Consider the following 14,297-nt stretch of genomic DNA (forward strand, 5'->3'; position numbering starts at 1 on the left):
TAATTTAGCAAGGCCCTGAGCAAGTTAGCAAGACCCTGTCTCAGAATAAAAAGGGTTAGAGATGTGGCTCAGTGGTTAAGTGTTCCCTGTGTTTAATCCCTGCTTCTCTGCCCCCTCCCATCGAAAAAAGAAAAAACAAACATACGCTTATATGATTCATATCCCTGGGAATTTATCCCAGATAAATGGAAACTTGTGTTCACACAAAAATCTGGTATGCGATTTGTTCATGACTTCCTTATTTACAACTTCCCAATAATAAATAAGCTGTGCTTCTGTCGGTGACTGAAAAGACAAACTGTTACATCTATACCACAGAATATCACTCAGCAATAAAAAGATAACAAAAACAATTGAGACATAGAACAATTAAGCACTGTGCTAGGTGAAAAAAAAAAGTCATTCTCAAAAGGTTATATAATGTATGGTTCCATTTATGTAGCATTCTTAAGAGTAGAGGGATGGAGAAAATATCAGTGGTTGTCAGGGTTTGGGGGGTGTAAGTAGTAGATGTGATAATGTAGGGGGTAGCAGGAGGGACATTTTTGTGGTGATAGAGTTGTTTTATATCTTGATTATGGTGCTGGTTACACAAATCTACACATGTAATAAAATTACATATAACTAGACAAACTTAATACAAGCATCAAATTTCTGAATTTGGTAATGTACAAAACTTATGTAAGATGGAATCACTGGGGGAAACTAGACAGAGGTTCTATGAAGCCTCTCTATACTATTTTTGAGACTTCTTATGAATATATAATTCCTGGCTGCCGGGTGCTGGAGGCGCCATTGGAGCCGGCTTGGCTTGCGAGCCCCGCTGAGGAGCCGGAGCTTGGGCCGCAAGAGCCGCCGCGTCCGCCCCTGGTCCCTGGCCCCTCAGCGGCATGGCGTGCGGGGCGACGCTGAAGCGGCCCATGGAGTTCGAGGCGGCGCTGCTAAGCCCCGGTTCCCCGAAGCGGCGGCGCTGCGCCCCTCTGCCCGGCCCCACTCCGGGCCTCAGGCCCCCGGACGCGGAGCCGCCGCCACCGCTTCAGACGCAGACCCCGCCGCCGACTCTCCAGCAGCCCGCCCCGCCCGGCAGCGAGCGGCGCCTTCCAACTCCGGAGCAAATTTTTCAGAACATAAAGCAAGAATATAGTCGTTATCAGAGGTGGAGACATTTAGAAGTTGTTCTCAATCAGAGTGAAGCTTGTACTTCAGAAAGCCAGCCTCACTCCTCAGCACTCACAGCACCTAGTTCTCCAGGTTCCTCCTGGATGAAGAAGGACCAGCCCACCTTTACCCTTCGACAAGTTGGAATAATACGTGAGAGGCTTTTAAAAGACTATGAAGATAAAATTCGGGAGGAGTATGAGCAAATCCTCAACACCAAACTAGCAGAACAGTATGAATCTTTTGTGAAATTCACACATGATCAGATTATGCGGCGATATGGGACAAGACCAACAAGCTATGTATCCTGAAGCTTTCTTGCATTATCTGGGTACCAGGTTTGACCTCAAGAGATGGCTGCTGTACACTTTTTGCAACTGGTTTGATATCACATTTCAGCTCCAAAACTTTGCATCCTGAGAACACTTAAACGTTTCTGCAGGTCCATTTTATACAACTTGAAAGACCTTAAAACTTTCTGGTTGCCACAAGCATATCTTTCTTTTCTGCTCATCCAATAAACAGCTGTGCCCTACTGTGATAGATTTTCCAAACAAAAATACCTGGAGCAGCAGTTTAGCAAAATATGCCTTCAGTGGCACTCAACAAATGGAGTTTCCCCAAGCACAGTTCTGTAAGAAGTGTGTGTGAGAGTGTGTGTATGTGTGTGTATGTATATTTTAAGTTATTATTTGTATTGTGCAAATTTTTTTTTGATCTTGGGGATTCTGGCTGTGAATTTGATGCACGACAATTATGGTTACAAACATTTGCTTGGTCTATAGAAGATCATTAATGTTTTGTGACCATATAAGTTGTAACAGTGGATTGTTTTATGTGTAGGTATTATTGTTAAATACAGGGACTGTTTCCAGGCACAGAATATGAATCATAAGTTAGGATGGACATTAGATGTGATTATGATGATATAGCAAAGGTCTACGGTCCTAGATCTACAAATGTGTGGTAAGAAGTTAGAACAAACTGGAGACAGGCCATTGACACATGGACTCTACCTAGTCGTGTTAGGAAAAAAAAAAATCTTTGACTCCAAGCCTTAAAATACCCCGTGGAGTCGCCGCTCACCTCATTCATACAATCAAAGAGCTCCCTGGACACTGAACCTCTAAAGGGAAACAGTCTCTCCTGGAGCATAAGCATTGGGGTTTGCTCGGGAGCATAGTATAGGTGAGCAAGGGACTGGGCCAGGCCCCAGCAGCACTGCTATTTTGGAGGAACCACTTCACCTTTGTATTAGTTATTAAAAATACAATTCAGATTCTTTGGTCAGGTTCCCCCAAATTCTTCTGAGGTGTCCATGTTCAACTGCTTGAGCTTTGTTTTGGCAACCCCCTACCCGAAGTTGCTTATAGGCTGTTCTTCACCTTGTTTCCAAGGCTGCAGAGCAGAAAGTAGCCTCTGTTTTGAGGAGGTGGAGTTAAGTATACATTTATTTTTTACTGTGACTTGTTCAGGACCACATTTTACAAAATGCCTTGTTTCCTTTATTGTTTCTGGAAAGGAAAGTTCTATTAAAATTGTTTTAGTTTGAACATAGAATAGTTTTTTAAATTATGGCTTATTTTGAAAATTTTTGAGTTTAATTCAAATGTATGCCAATACCTTCCAAAGTAAGGTAATATTCAGAGACAGTTGTTCTGATCAGATGGCTTAGAGAAATTTCTGGAATATTCACATTCGAAGATTCCTTATTAATGAATGTCTGACTTAAATCTAACCAAAAACTGCAACATTATTCTTTGTACATTTTCATTATATAGTGTTAACAAGCTTAGTTGCAAATAAAATACTTAAGCTATTAAAAAAAAAAAGAATATATAATTCCTTCAAAATTTAAAGAAGGAAAAAAACCCTTGGAAACAGTTTGATTCCTCAAATAGAATTGATTATATAAAATTATGGCCAGTCTAAGAAATCATTAAAATTATGTTGTAAAATAATATTTGCTTAATGTTGTGAGACATTTCAAATTGCATCAAATGTAATAAAACCAACATGAAGCATTCAATATTGTACCTTTTTTTTTTTTTTTTTTTTTTTTTGGTACCAGGGATTGAACTCAGGGGCACTCAACCACTGAGCCATACCCCCAGCACTATTTTTTATTTTAGAGACAGGGTTTCACTGAGTTGCTAAGTGCCTTGTCATTGCTGAGGATGGCTTTGAACTCAAGATCCTCCTATCTTAGCCTCCCAAGCTGCTAGGATTACAGGCATGAGCCACCACACCTGGCCTCAATATAGTACCTTTTAATAAAAGAGTATGCTTATGGAAAAGAGCTCAGCAGGATGTCAGCAAGGTGTGGAGGATGGATTACCTGGAGTGTTGAGATTACACGTGTTTACATTTTCATCTGTGTATATTTATCTCCACAATGAGCATTTATTGTTCTGTGATTTTTAGATATAAATTGTTCTTAGTTTTTAAAAGCTCCTATGTTGAGTTCATGGTTCTCTACAAGAAAGCCAGCCATGGCCAGCTGATGATGATTCTCTCCTCCCTCCTCATTGTTTTTGGAACACACACACACACACAGAGGACATGCTTGACTATGTTAGTTTGCTAGGGCTTATGTACCAAAATACCACAGTCTGTGTGGCTTAGACAACAGAAACTCATTTTCTCAGTTCTAGAGTCCGGAAGTCCAAGATCAAGGTGTTGATTTCTTCTGAGGTCTCTCTCCATGGCTTGTAGATTGCTGCCTTCTCCTCATTGTGTCTCTACATGGTCTTTTCTCTGAGCACATCCTTGGTGTCTTTTAGGTCCTAGTCTCCTTATAAGACCACCAGTCAGATTGAATCAGGGCTTACCCCTAACACGAACCTAACCACTTCTTTTTAATTTAATTACTACTTAAAGACTTTATCTTCACATACAGTCACATTCTGAGGTACTGGGGGTTAGGGCTTCCACATATGAATCTGGTGGGGGATGCCATTCAGCCTATAATAATGGGTGCAACAGGCCCTCAGCTTTCCTCCCATATCAACTACTAGATATGCAAGTGAATGAGCCCTCAGAGGATTCCAGACCCAGCTTTCAAGTGTCACTTGATCCCCAGGACATCATAAAACAAAGATAAGCCAGTCCTGTTGTGCCTTACCTGATTTTCTGACCTAAGGAAACTGCTATCAATAAATGATTTCTGTTATTTTCAAGTCACTGAGTTTTAGAACATGGTTGTGTAGCATTCATTAATATCACCCTCCTGGATGAGTTACTCGTTGCTGCAGAACAACAAACCTTAGTGTCATAAAACAACAATATTGATTCATCCCATCTAACAGTTTCTTTGGGATGGGAATCAGTTGTCTCTGCTAAGGGCCGCTCATGAAGTTGCAGTCAGATGTTGGCTGAGGAGACAGTCATCTGAAGGTCTGGCTGGGACTGAAGGACCAACTTCAAAGACAGCGAGCTCAAAAGGTTAGAAGAGTTGTACCCCGAGGCTGCTGGAGTGTGCAGGGTGAGGTAGTTTGTTTCATCCAAAGCAAGTGATCTGAGATACTAGGGCAGAAGCTGCTAGATCTTTTGTGAAGCCTCAGAGCTTCACATTCGGTCACTTTTGGGGTTCTCTGCTGGTCACATAGGCCAGCACTGCATTGTTGGAGGGGACTGCGCAAGGCTGTGAGTACCCAGAGTCAAGAAGCACAGTGAGGGGCTGGGGATGTGGCTCAAGCGTTAGCGCGCTCGCCTGGCATGCGTGCGGCCCGGGTTCAATCCTCAGCACCACATACGAATAAAGATGTTGTGTCCGCCGATAACTAAAAAATAAATATTAAAATTCTCTCTCTCTCTCTCTCTCTCTCTCTCTCTAAAAAAACAAGAAGCACAGTGACCTTCTTGGAAGCTGCCTACAAGAATGTTAATAAGAGAGACCACCTACTTAGTACCCATTATGTGCTTGGTTTTATAGAGGAAGGATGCCGTTTATCTTTACCAGAACCTTATGCAGCAGATAGTTTTCATACTGAGTTTACAGATGAGAAAACTGAGACTCAGAGTTATTAAATCTCTTGCCCCAGGCCACATACAGAGCAAAGGGAGGAGCGCAGGTGGAGCCTAGCTGGCTGAGACTCCACCCTAGCCTCTCCTGTCTATGTTCTCTTCCTTTCCATCTTCCCACTGCCAATTTTCACCTCTGTATCCTGTTTCCTCCCCATTCCCCAGGTGTATGGATCCCTTTGAGGACTGTCTTCCTGCTCACCTTCTTCTAGGCTTGATTCCACTGTTCTGGTTCAGGGTGGGCCTGTACATATTAACTATTTCAAAAATCATGACAAAAAAGGACTTGTCTGTTAAATGAATGTCTACTGTAACCCTATACAATTTGAAACCCATGCATCTATTTGGATCTTTCAAAGGAATCCTCAAATTCAAGGCAAATGGAAAATCAAGAAGGCAGATAATCCCAATGGAATCTGTGCCCAAATCAGAAAAATGGGGCCAGGGCAAGGTCTGGGATAGCTGAACTGATTGAAAAGGCAGAACTGGATTCCTCCTGCATCCATCAATCTAGGGCTAGTTTCTCCAGATATAGCCCTAGAATGAAGATTGGAAGGGCTTTAACGTACTTTTTAAAATAGGACAATTTCATTGGAGAAAAAGTAAGTTTCTTAAATATTCCCTGTCATGTGTTTTTAATTCAAGGTTCTATTCAGCCAGTTCGCAGATGGTGTGATGGGCAGTTCTGTTGTCATTGGGCTTACGAAGCTGGTTGGCCATGGGCACACTTCACTTCCCCTCCCATGGTGGGCACTCACTGCCCTGCAGGAGCAGAAGATGGAATCAGGGCTTTGTCAAGGTCTCTGCTGTGCAATGCATTGGATAAATAATTAAATGTGACCTGGGGGGAGAATAATTATAAAAAAACTTAACTGATTGGGTGCCTTTAATAAATGCTAAGCTGTGGAGGAAGATGTGCACCATTTGCCTAATTCCCAATCACCCCAGTCTTTTGTCTCCTCACCCCGACAGGGCCCCTTTGCTCCTTTTGCTCCTGTTAATGGCTGACATTTGAACTGTCCAGCCCACGCAGCCTGTGGAAGATTTTATTCCAAACTTGAGAGGGAAGGAAGACACCCCTGTTTTTGTAAATGCCATCAACATCACATTGAAAAGAGGTGCAGTTGGTCTACACATCTGAGGAACAACGCAACTGAGGACCCCAGGAACTGGCCACACCACACCTACAAGACTGTCTTGGGTCACTTCCTTGTATCTCTCTGGGGGTTTATTTTGTCAAATAGATGCAGCTACCCCCTGAATTTGGCTACTTCTGAATTCTCCAACTCAGTGTCTTCACTTCCCCCATATCTTCAATTTCTTGGAGGATAGTTCCACTGGAAATTTAATTGTCAATAGATGAATAGATAAAGAAACTCTGGTATATATACACAATGGAATATTCCTCAGCATTAAAAGAGAATAAAATCATGGCATTTGCAGGTAAATGGATGGAGTTGGAGAACATCACGCTAAGCATAATAAGCAAATCTCAGAAAACCAGGGACCAAATGTTTTCTCTGATAAGTGGATGCTAATCCATAATGGGGGTGGGGCATGGGATGAGTGGAGGAACTTTGGATGGGGCAAAAGTCAGGGGAAAGGGAGGGGACACGGGGGTAGGAAAGATGATGGAATGAGATGGACATCATTACCCTAGGTATGTGTATGATTGCACAAATGGTGTGACCCTACTTCGTGTACAACCAGAGAAGTGAAAAATTCTGCTCCATTTGTGTACAATGAAAGGAAGAGCTTTCTACTGTCCTGTATAAGTGATTAGAACTAATAAAATAATGCAGAGTGCACTGGAATGCCTACTATTGGTGAGGGTATATAGGGAAAGACACTCTCATTTACTACTGGTGAGAATAAAAACCAGTGTGAATCAGTTAGGGACTGCTTCAGGCTCTTAGCACCTGAGTCCTGCCTGAAATAGGTTAGAATAATCATGTCTTTGTTATTTATAAGAAATAGCCCAGAACTATTTGATGGCTCTAAGATCCTAGACTTATGTTTTTTTCTTTACTTTCCCATCCTAAGAGTACACAGCTTCCATCCTTGAAGTTATGACATAGTAGTTGTAGCTCCTGCCATCACCACAGAGATCCACGAAGGAAGTGGAGGAAAGGCTAGAAGCAAAGGAGCTCACTCAAAACATTTCCCTATATTTTATCTGCCATCCCTACCTGCAAGGGAAGCCCAGCCTTTTGACTACTAAGGGAGAATGGATTTGGGGTAGATTACTAGCACTCTCCCCCAGGAAGTCTTTTTGGAGGAAAAGTCAGAGATTTAAAAATTTCAATGCATTGACTATTGACTCAGAAATCCCACTGCTAGCCAGGCACTGTGGAGCACGCCTGTAATCCCAGTGGCTCGGGAGGCTGAGGCAGGAGGATCACGAGTCCAAAACCAGCCTCAGCAAAAGCAAGGCACTAAGCAACTCAGTGAGACCCTGTCTCTAAATAAAATACAAAATAGGGCTGGGGATGCGGCTCAGTGGTCGAGTGCCCCTGAGTTAAATTTCTGGTACCAAAGTTGGGGGGGGGGAAAATCCCACTGCTAAGAATGTATCCTGGGGATATGTTCTCACAGGTGTGGATGCACTTGCAAGCTGCCCCCTGTTACTGGCTCAGGAAAGGACTCATGGAAATGCATTTGTCACAAAATCTAAGTCCCAGCACATGCCAGGCTCTGATCCACTGAACAGTCAGTGCCTCTTCCTAAGAAGGAGGTGGGTAGAGACTGGGAGCTGAAGTGCAGAGGTAGGGGCCCCTCTCTGAGCCAAAGCAGGACAGGAGGGAAGGATGCATAAGTGTGTCTCCTGCAGTCCCCCAAGCACCCACTCCGCAGGAAGGCAGAGGGCAGGCCAGGCATCTCATGATTGCTGAGGGATGCTCCAGTGTCAAGGGTGAACCCTGAAACCTGGGCCTGTGTGCCAGGGCCCTGCCTGGCCAGCCACAAAGACACAGCACTAGTAGCTCAGAGCAAACAGCTCTCTGGGCCCCTGGTGGTGCCCTTCACTCACTGCTCCTTCTAACTGAGAGCCTGAGAGCCTGAGAGGACCCCTGGAAGGGAAGTCTTGGAGATTCCTGTGGAAACAGCCCCATCTGTGGGGAGGAATGAGGCCTGAGTCAGTCGGCAACTATGCTTTCTTTCTCCAAATTCATGAGGTTTTTGGAAAAAGAGGACTGAGTTGTGACATGGCTCACGTGAGCAAGCATAACTGGTCCCTCTTGCCTCCTCCCCTCTCCCCACGGAATGCTCAAAGGTCTCAGCAGGCAGGGGACAGCATTGTCACCTGCTCAGGACATCTTTCCTATCTACCTGAATCTTAAGCAGCACCTTCCTTAATGGAGAATAAAAGAAACAGAGTAAAGAAATGGAGGCGGAAGTGAAGGAGAGTAAGAGAGACAGACTAGCTGAGCCCCTGGATCAGGTGAGGACCTGAAGCTAAACCCTGGGCATTTTAGAAATGCATGCCAATCATTTCTCTCCTCCCTGTTTTTTCCTCCCTTTCCTTGATCCAATTTAACTAAGGTTTGCCCCGCAGCTAGGGTTGAGTCAAACTGATAAAGATAGGGAATTGAGAAAGAAAGGACAGAAAATTTCTTTCTCTTTCTCATCCTTCAAGTTCTCCAGGCTGCCTTGGGAGGGGGAGAAGAACACACCAAAGGGATGTGACTGGGGCCACAGTGTGCTGTTGGTCTCCGAGAGAGGCACTACCGCTGAAACCCAAGGGAAGGGGAGTGGAGATTTGGAGACTCACAGCAGAGAGTGCAGCACAGGTGAGGGAAAGCCAGCTCTGAGAGGTTGGTTGCTCAACCCTTCAAGGCCCATGAGGAGATCCAGGCACCCCCAGATTGGGACTGACAGGCACCAGGAGTGTCCCCTGTTCATACACTGCTCACATGTTCTCTCCTGATGCTTTAATTTATCTTTTTAGCCAGACTTGTTGGGAAACAACACTGGACTTCAGGTTTGAAATCCGACCTGACCGTGAACGCTCCGAGTGGCTGTGTGAACTTTCTAAGCCTCAGAATGTTGGCTCAGAAAATGGGTGTCATGACACTGCAGGCATGATGGCACAGATGTCACCTGGAAGCTTCTTGCTCCCTTGAGAATCAGGAAAAATTACCTGACTCGTCCCCCCTCCTAGAGTCTCAGGTCCTGGCTGTTCTCAAGGCCACCCAGGGACTTCAGTGGACTTGCATCCCCAGGGCTGCTGTAATGAATGAGTTTAGGCTAGAAGCTTTGCACCTTCACAAGCTTCCAACAAAACTCCTCATCACAAGAAGAATTTGTGAAAGGAACCGAACAATAGACTTTGCTAGAAAACGGACATCAAGAATTGGGAGGTGCTGTTCACCACACCCAAACAGCGTCCACATTAGACATTCTTGATCTGAAGCCACGAATGGGGCTTTTCTGTTGCCTCTTCCTTCCCTCCAAGCTCTGTGTGCACCGTCTGCCTTCCCCACTCTCCTCTCTTTTCCCCTTCCTTCCTTCTTCCCTTTCCTCCCCCCTGCTCTTGGCTTCTCCAAAACAATAATTCTTTCTCTTTGCCTTATATGGAACAGCCACTGCTTACTTCTGAGACCCCAATAACAACTACACCCAGGACCACGAGGCCTCAGCTTGTGTCTTGCATCAAAAGGGTCCTTAGTTGCAGACAGCACAATCCACGCTGGCTGGCTTACGCATAACAGGGGTGATCGGGGGATATTAAATAACAGCTCTGTTGGGATAAAGAAGGATCAGAGGGGACTGGGCTTCTAGGAATAATTCCCACAACCACAGTGTCCCAAAAAACTACCAAAGGATTTGCGGCCACAGTGGTCCCAGAATCTGGGTCCCCTGCCAATCCTAGAGAAGCCACATTTCTCTGCCATCCTTTCCCCAGGAGGGATACCAGCACACACAGTTCCCTTCCTTCTTCCAAGTTAGAGGGCACATCTGCCTGGGAGAGCCTCGGTCATCAAATAAGTCTGTGAAGTTATTGGCACATTACGGGTGTTCAGTGCCTATTAATTAGGGAGGATCCTCTCCAGGTTGGAGAGGATTTTCTAAACCAAGATGCTTAAGGAGAAGGAAGAGAGAGGAGGAGACAGAAAAAAAAAAGGGAATAAAGGGAACAAGAGTTGATTTTTAGGATCCCCACCCCCTCTGGCCCCTTTTGATTTTGTTCAAATGCTTTTTTGTTCTACTCTAATGACCAGCTTCACTCAGCATCATCGCAGCCCCATGAAGCTGAGGAATGAGTCTGTCCTTCTGTGTTTAGTCCTTGACTTGGTGTCCACTGTGTGTCTTCTCTAGTCCCTTGTCCAGAGGTATCATGACTGGAGAACCTGTGATGCCCAGGCGAAACCTCTGAGGTTAAGCAAGATGGACGACGTCCACTCCTTGGATGGTGCCCTGAAAAGCCTGGAGATCCTCGTGAAGCCTCAGTTGTTGAGTTTCCCACGCAGACTGCATTTTCTTTACAAACCACCTAAGCAGTCTGCTGAGCATCACATGCAAACCGAGAGGCATCTGTCAATTAGGACGGCACCTCGTTAGTGGGGTCCCAGCCAAGTTGATTTCTATCTGATGCCACGTGGAACACCATTGCCTACTCAGGAAAGCTCCCACGAATGAAGAGGGAGGCTAAGGTCTCCTCTTCTGCATGAAGCACACCATTCTTCAACAATTGCCCTCCTGCTGTATTCTATCATTTGGGGCATTTATTGATTTATTGGGGGGGGGTTTGCAATGCACATTTTCAGACCACATGACCTCAGGAAAGACATCTGGTTGTTACATCCACCAAAGAGAAGGTGGAAGGCTCGCTGGCTTTGCTTCTTTTATTTTTTGAAAAATTCTTCAAGTCTGATTGAATCTACTTGGTTCACAGCCAAGCTGGATGGGCGCAATCATCTGACATTCTTAATAATTCTAGGGGCGGGAGGGGAAGAAACCCTCTGTTTGCCCTACTCTAATCAGATGGCCATCACTATGCCCCATTTAGCTCAGAGGGAAAATTGCCAGCCCTTGGCTTGACTTTGGGGGATGCAGAGACCGGGCTCTTTAATTTGCTCTGTCCTATATTTTGTTCTTCTGTCAAGTACTTGATCCTGGATTGTGAATGAGACATTTTGTAAAAGCAAAAAATAGTAATAAGGCTGATTTGCCAATGTGACCTAAAGAGCAAATGATCTCACCCGTGCATTAAGATTCACCAGTTCAGTAAAGGAAAATTGTTCCCGAAGATGAGGGAGGAGAATTCTTATCGGACCAAAGACGGCTTGTTAGAGCAGTAAAAGTCATTCCTTCCCTGGGACAGGGAAGGAAATTCAACACGAGCTGCTCATTTTCCCACACTTCTTTGAAGCGTTGCACCTAGGGCTCCCTCCATGTCCCCCAATTCCAGGATTTCAAAACCCAATTAGCCTTATAGATATGCCTGAAACCAGATCTTTCCCACCTGTAGGTAGTGCTCTCCCCTCTGTGACTTCCACTTGGTGTGCTGCTCTTTTAAGTTGGGTTTATTTGAGAGGTGGTACCAGAAAGCTCTGACCAGGGAGAGAGAAGAGAGATAAGAAGGGAAGGAAACTGGTGTAGGTGAGTGACACTAGCCCTGAGGGGATCTGGCTTGGTGCCAGTGGCGAGGCTACATAGACCATTCCTCAGAAGCATTCTACCCAGCAGGCAGGAGTAGCAGAAGCTATTTTTGGGAGCATCAGCAACTCTTTCTTCCCCACACCAGAGACAGGCTCAGGTGAAGAACCCCTGGTGTCTGCCTTAGGAAGCCTTGAGCATACAGAAGGCTGAGGGGGTGGGGTCAGAAACCAACAGCATCTGCTCTACTCTGTCTCCTCCGTGAATGCATCACCTTGAATGAAGCCCTGTGACAGATACTGTAGCTGCCAAGGAGAATGATATAGATGCTCTCTGGGATCTTCTGGAGCTTAGAATGTAGGAGGTAAGACCGATATATTCACATAAGCACACGAGTATATAATGAAATCAGGGACAGCAAGAACTGAGTGCTTTGGGAAAGGATGGCAGGAAATCATATTCTAGCTGGAGGTATCAGAGTGCTTCTTTGAGGAAGACATGGCAGTTATGCCAGTAGAGATGGGAGAGAGATGGAAAGCACATTTCAGGAAGCAGATACAGTATTTGCAAAGGCTCTGAGGCACATGGGGTCACAGTGATGAAGCTGGAGATGATCAGGGAGCAAGAGGGAGTGTTAGCTTAAATGAGACTAAAGAGGTGAACGTGGGACCGAGTGCAAAGAGCCACGTAAGTGGTGCTTAAGGTTTGGGGCTCTGTTGTTAAAGCAATGGAAGTTGCTGAAGGGTGTTAAGCTAGGAACTCATATAATTCAATTTTACTCCTCCAATTTAATATTGTGGTAAGTTACACATAACAAGGTTTACCATCTCGATAACTGGTAAGTTCAATGGATTAAGTGCATTCATAATGTGCAACCATCCTTCTCCAGTGAAATTCTGTACCCATTAGACACGAATTTCCCATCATGCCCTGCTTCCAACTCAGCCCCTGGCAACCAGTCTTCCTGTGTCTAGGACTTTGACTATTCTAAGTGCCTCATATAAGTGGCTCTTATATCTGGCACTTATATCTGTCTTTTTGTGATTGATTTATTTCACTTAGCACAATGTCCTCAAGGTTCGATATGATGAGATTTTTGAGTTTTAAAAGATAGATGTCTATATGATAGCTGTTGGACAGAGGATGAATCAGCGTGGGAAAGAGAGACGTGAGCAGGAAGTTGTAGATGACCATGTTTTAATTAAACTTTTTTTGTGGGGTGCTGGGGATTGAACCCAGGGCCTCACACATGCTAAGCATGCACTCTACACCTGAGCTACCTTCCAAGGCCCCAGATGACCATGTTTGGAACTCAGAGGAAAGGTCTAAGCTGGAGAGAGGTCCTTGAAAACCTCTGGTGCTGACTGACCATGAGATGACCTTACACATTTTGGGTGTGTGCACTTTATCTTTCCATCTAGGCTATAAGCTACATGGGCTCAGGGTCTTCAACTTGTCCTTCTATCCATGTCACATGCATCTCATTCCAGTTACTTTAGCAGAAGCATCATGATGAATAGAATTTACAATAAGAAGAGCCTGGCTTCAATGCCAGACTCACCACAGACTAATTGCATGAACTCGGGCAAGTTACTTGCTGTAATATGGCAACAATAATAATAATGGGACCAATTTCACAGATGACACTGGAGGGGGGCACTTAATATGATAACATAAACTTTATGCTTAGAAAAGTGCCTGTTGAAAAGGAAGTGGGCAACAGAGATTGGCTATCAATTTGTCAGAACTAAGTCTCAGTTTCTCCTCTATAAAACATACAAAATGAAAACTTCCTATCAGTTAGTCATTGCTACATCACAAACCATCCCAACATTCAGAGGCTTAAAATATCAGTCACTTATTATTATCATGATTTGTGCATCTGTGTCAGCAGGGGCTGCTCCTCTGATCCCTGCGTGTGCTTGTGTGTCCCCAGGTGCAGTGCAGCTGGCAGCCCTGCTCTACCCTCTCACCCTCCTCCTGGGTCCAGCAGGTTTGGAGTGGCATCCATTTTTCATGGACATGGCAAACTGCAAGAGCACAGGCCCCTGAACACTTTTACACACCTTTGTTCATATCATGTCGGCTAGCAATTCCACTGGCCAAAGAAAGTCACATAGTTGAGTGCAGGATCAAGGCACAGGGTGCCGTAATAATAAAAGCTGGAAAAAGTCTCCCTCCCCCACACCTAATCAAAGTCTCCATATACACAGAAACCTGAAAACAGGAAAATAATCCCTCTACTCTCCCATGGGCAGTGTGGACAGATGCCATACTGAGCAGGCAACCACAACCTGGGCACAGATTCCCAGGGAACCCAGGCTGCAGCATCAGAGATTGCTGGGTGTCTGCTGATAGGATGGCATCTGTGACACAGTCCCTTCCTGAAAGGCTTATTATACTCACTCAGGAAGTGGAAGTTTGGAAAGAAGAGGTGTTTTGAAAAGGCTTTTGTGTTTTTCTTATTGAAGCAGTAATAATATGCTTTTCATTGTGGACAAAAGTAAAAATGTAATTGA

At 44.8% G+C, this 14,297-nt stretch overlaps 1 protein-coding gene across 1 annotated transcript; it reads left to right on the forward strand.

Moving 5' to 3' along the window:
- Positions 1 to 779: 779 nt before the first annotated feature.
- LOC124087826 (akirin-1-like) lies at positions 780 to 2,997 on the forward strand. The gene has a single exon (XM_046436951.2). It carries the CDS (start codon positions 891 to 893, stop codon positions 1,467 to 1,469), a length of 579 nt encoding a protein of 192 aa, XP_046292907.1. The 5' UTR covers positions 780 to 890; the 3' UTR covers positions 1,470 to 2,997.
- The last annotated feature ends 11,300 nt before the right edge of the window (positions 2,998 to 14,297 follow it).

The sequence above is a fragment of the Marmota monax genome, unplaced genomic scaffold (assembly GCF_021218885.2).
Source record: "Marmota monax isolate L192 unplaced genomic scaffold, Marmota_monax_Labrador192_F-V1.1 WCK01_AAM20220418_F8-fsc00021, whole genome shotgun sequence".
NCBI classification, from domain to species: domain Eukaryota; kingdom Metazoa; phylum Chordata; class Mammalia; order Rodentia; family Sciuridae; genus Marmota; species Marmota monax.

What these genes read in the sequence shown, in the direction of transcription:
- LOC124087826 (XM_046436951.2), top strand. Translation starts at nt 891, where the DNA reads ATGGCGTGCGGGGCGACGCTGAAGCGGCCCATGGAGTTCGAGGCGGCG.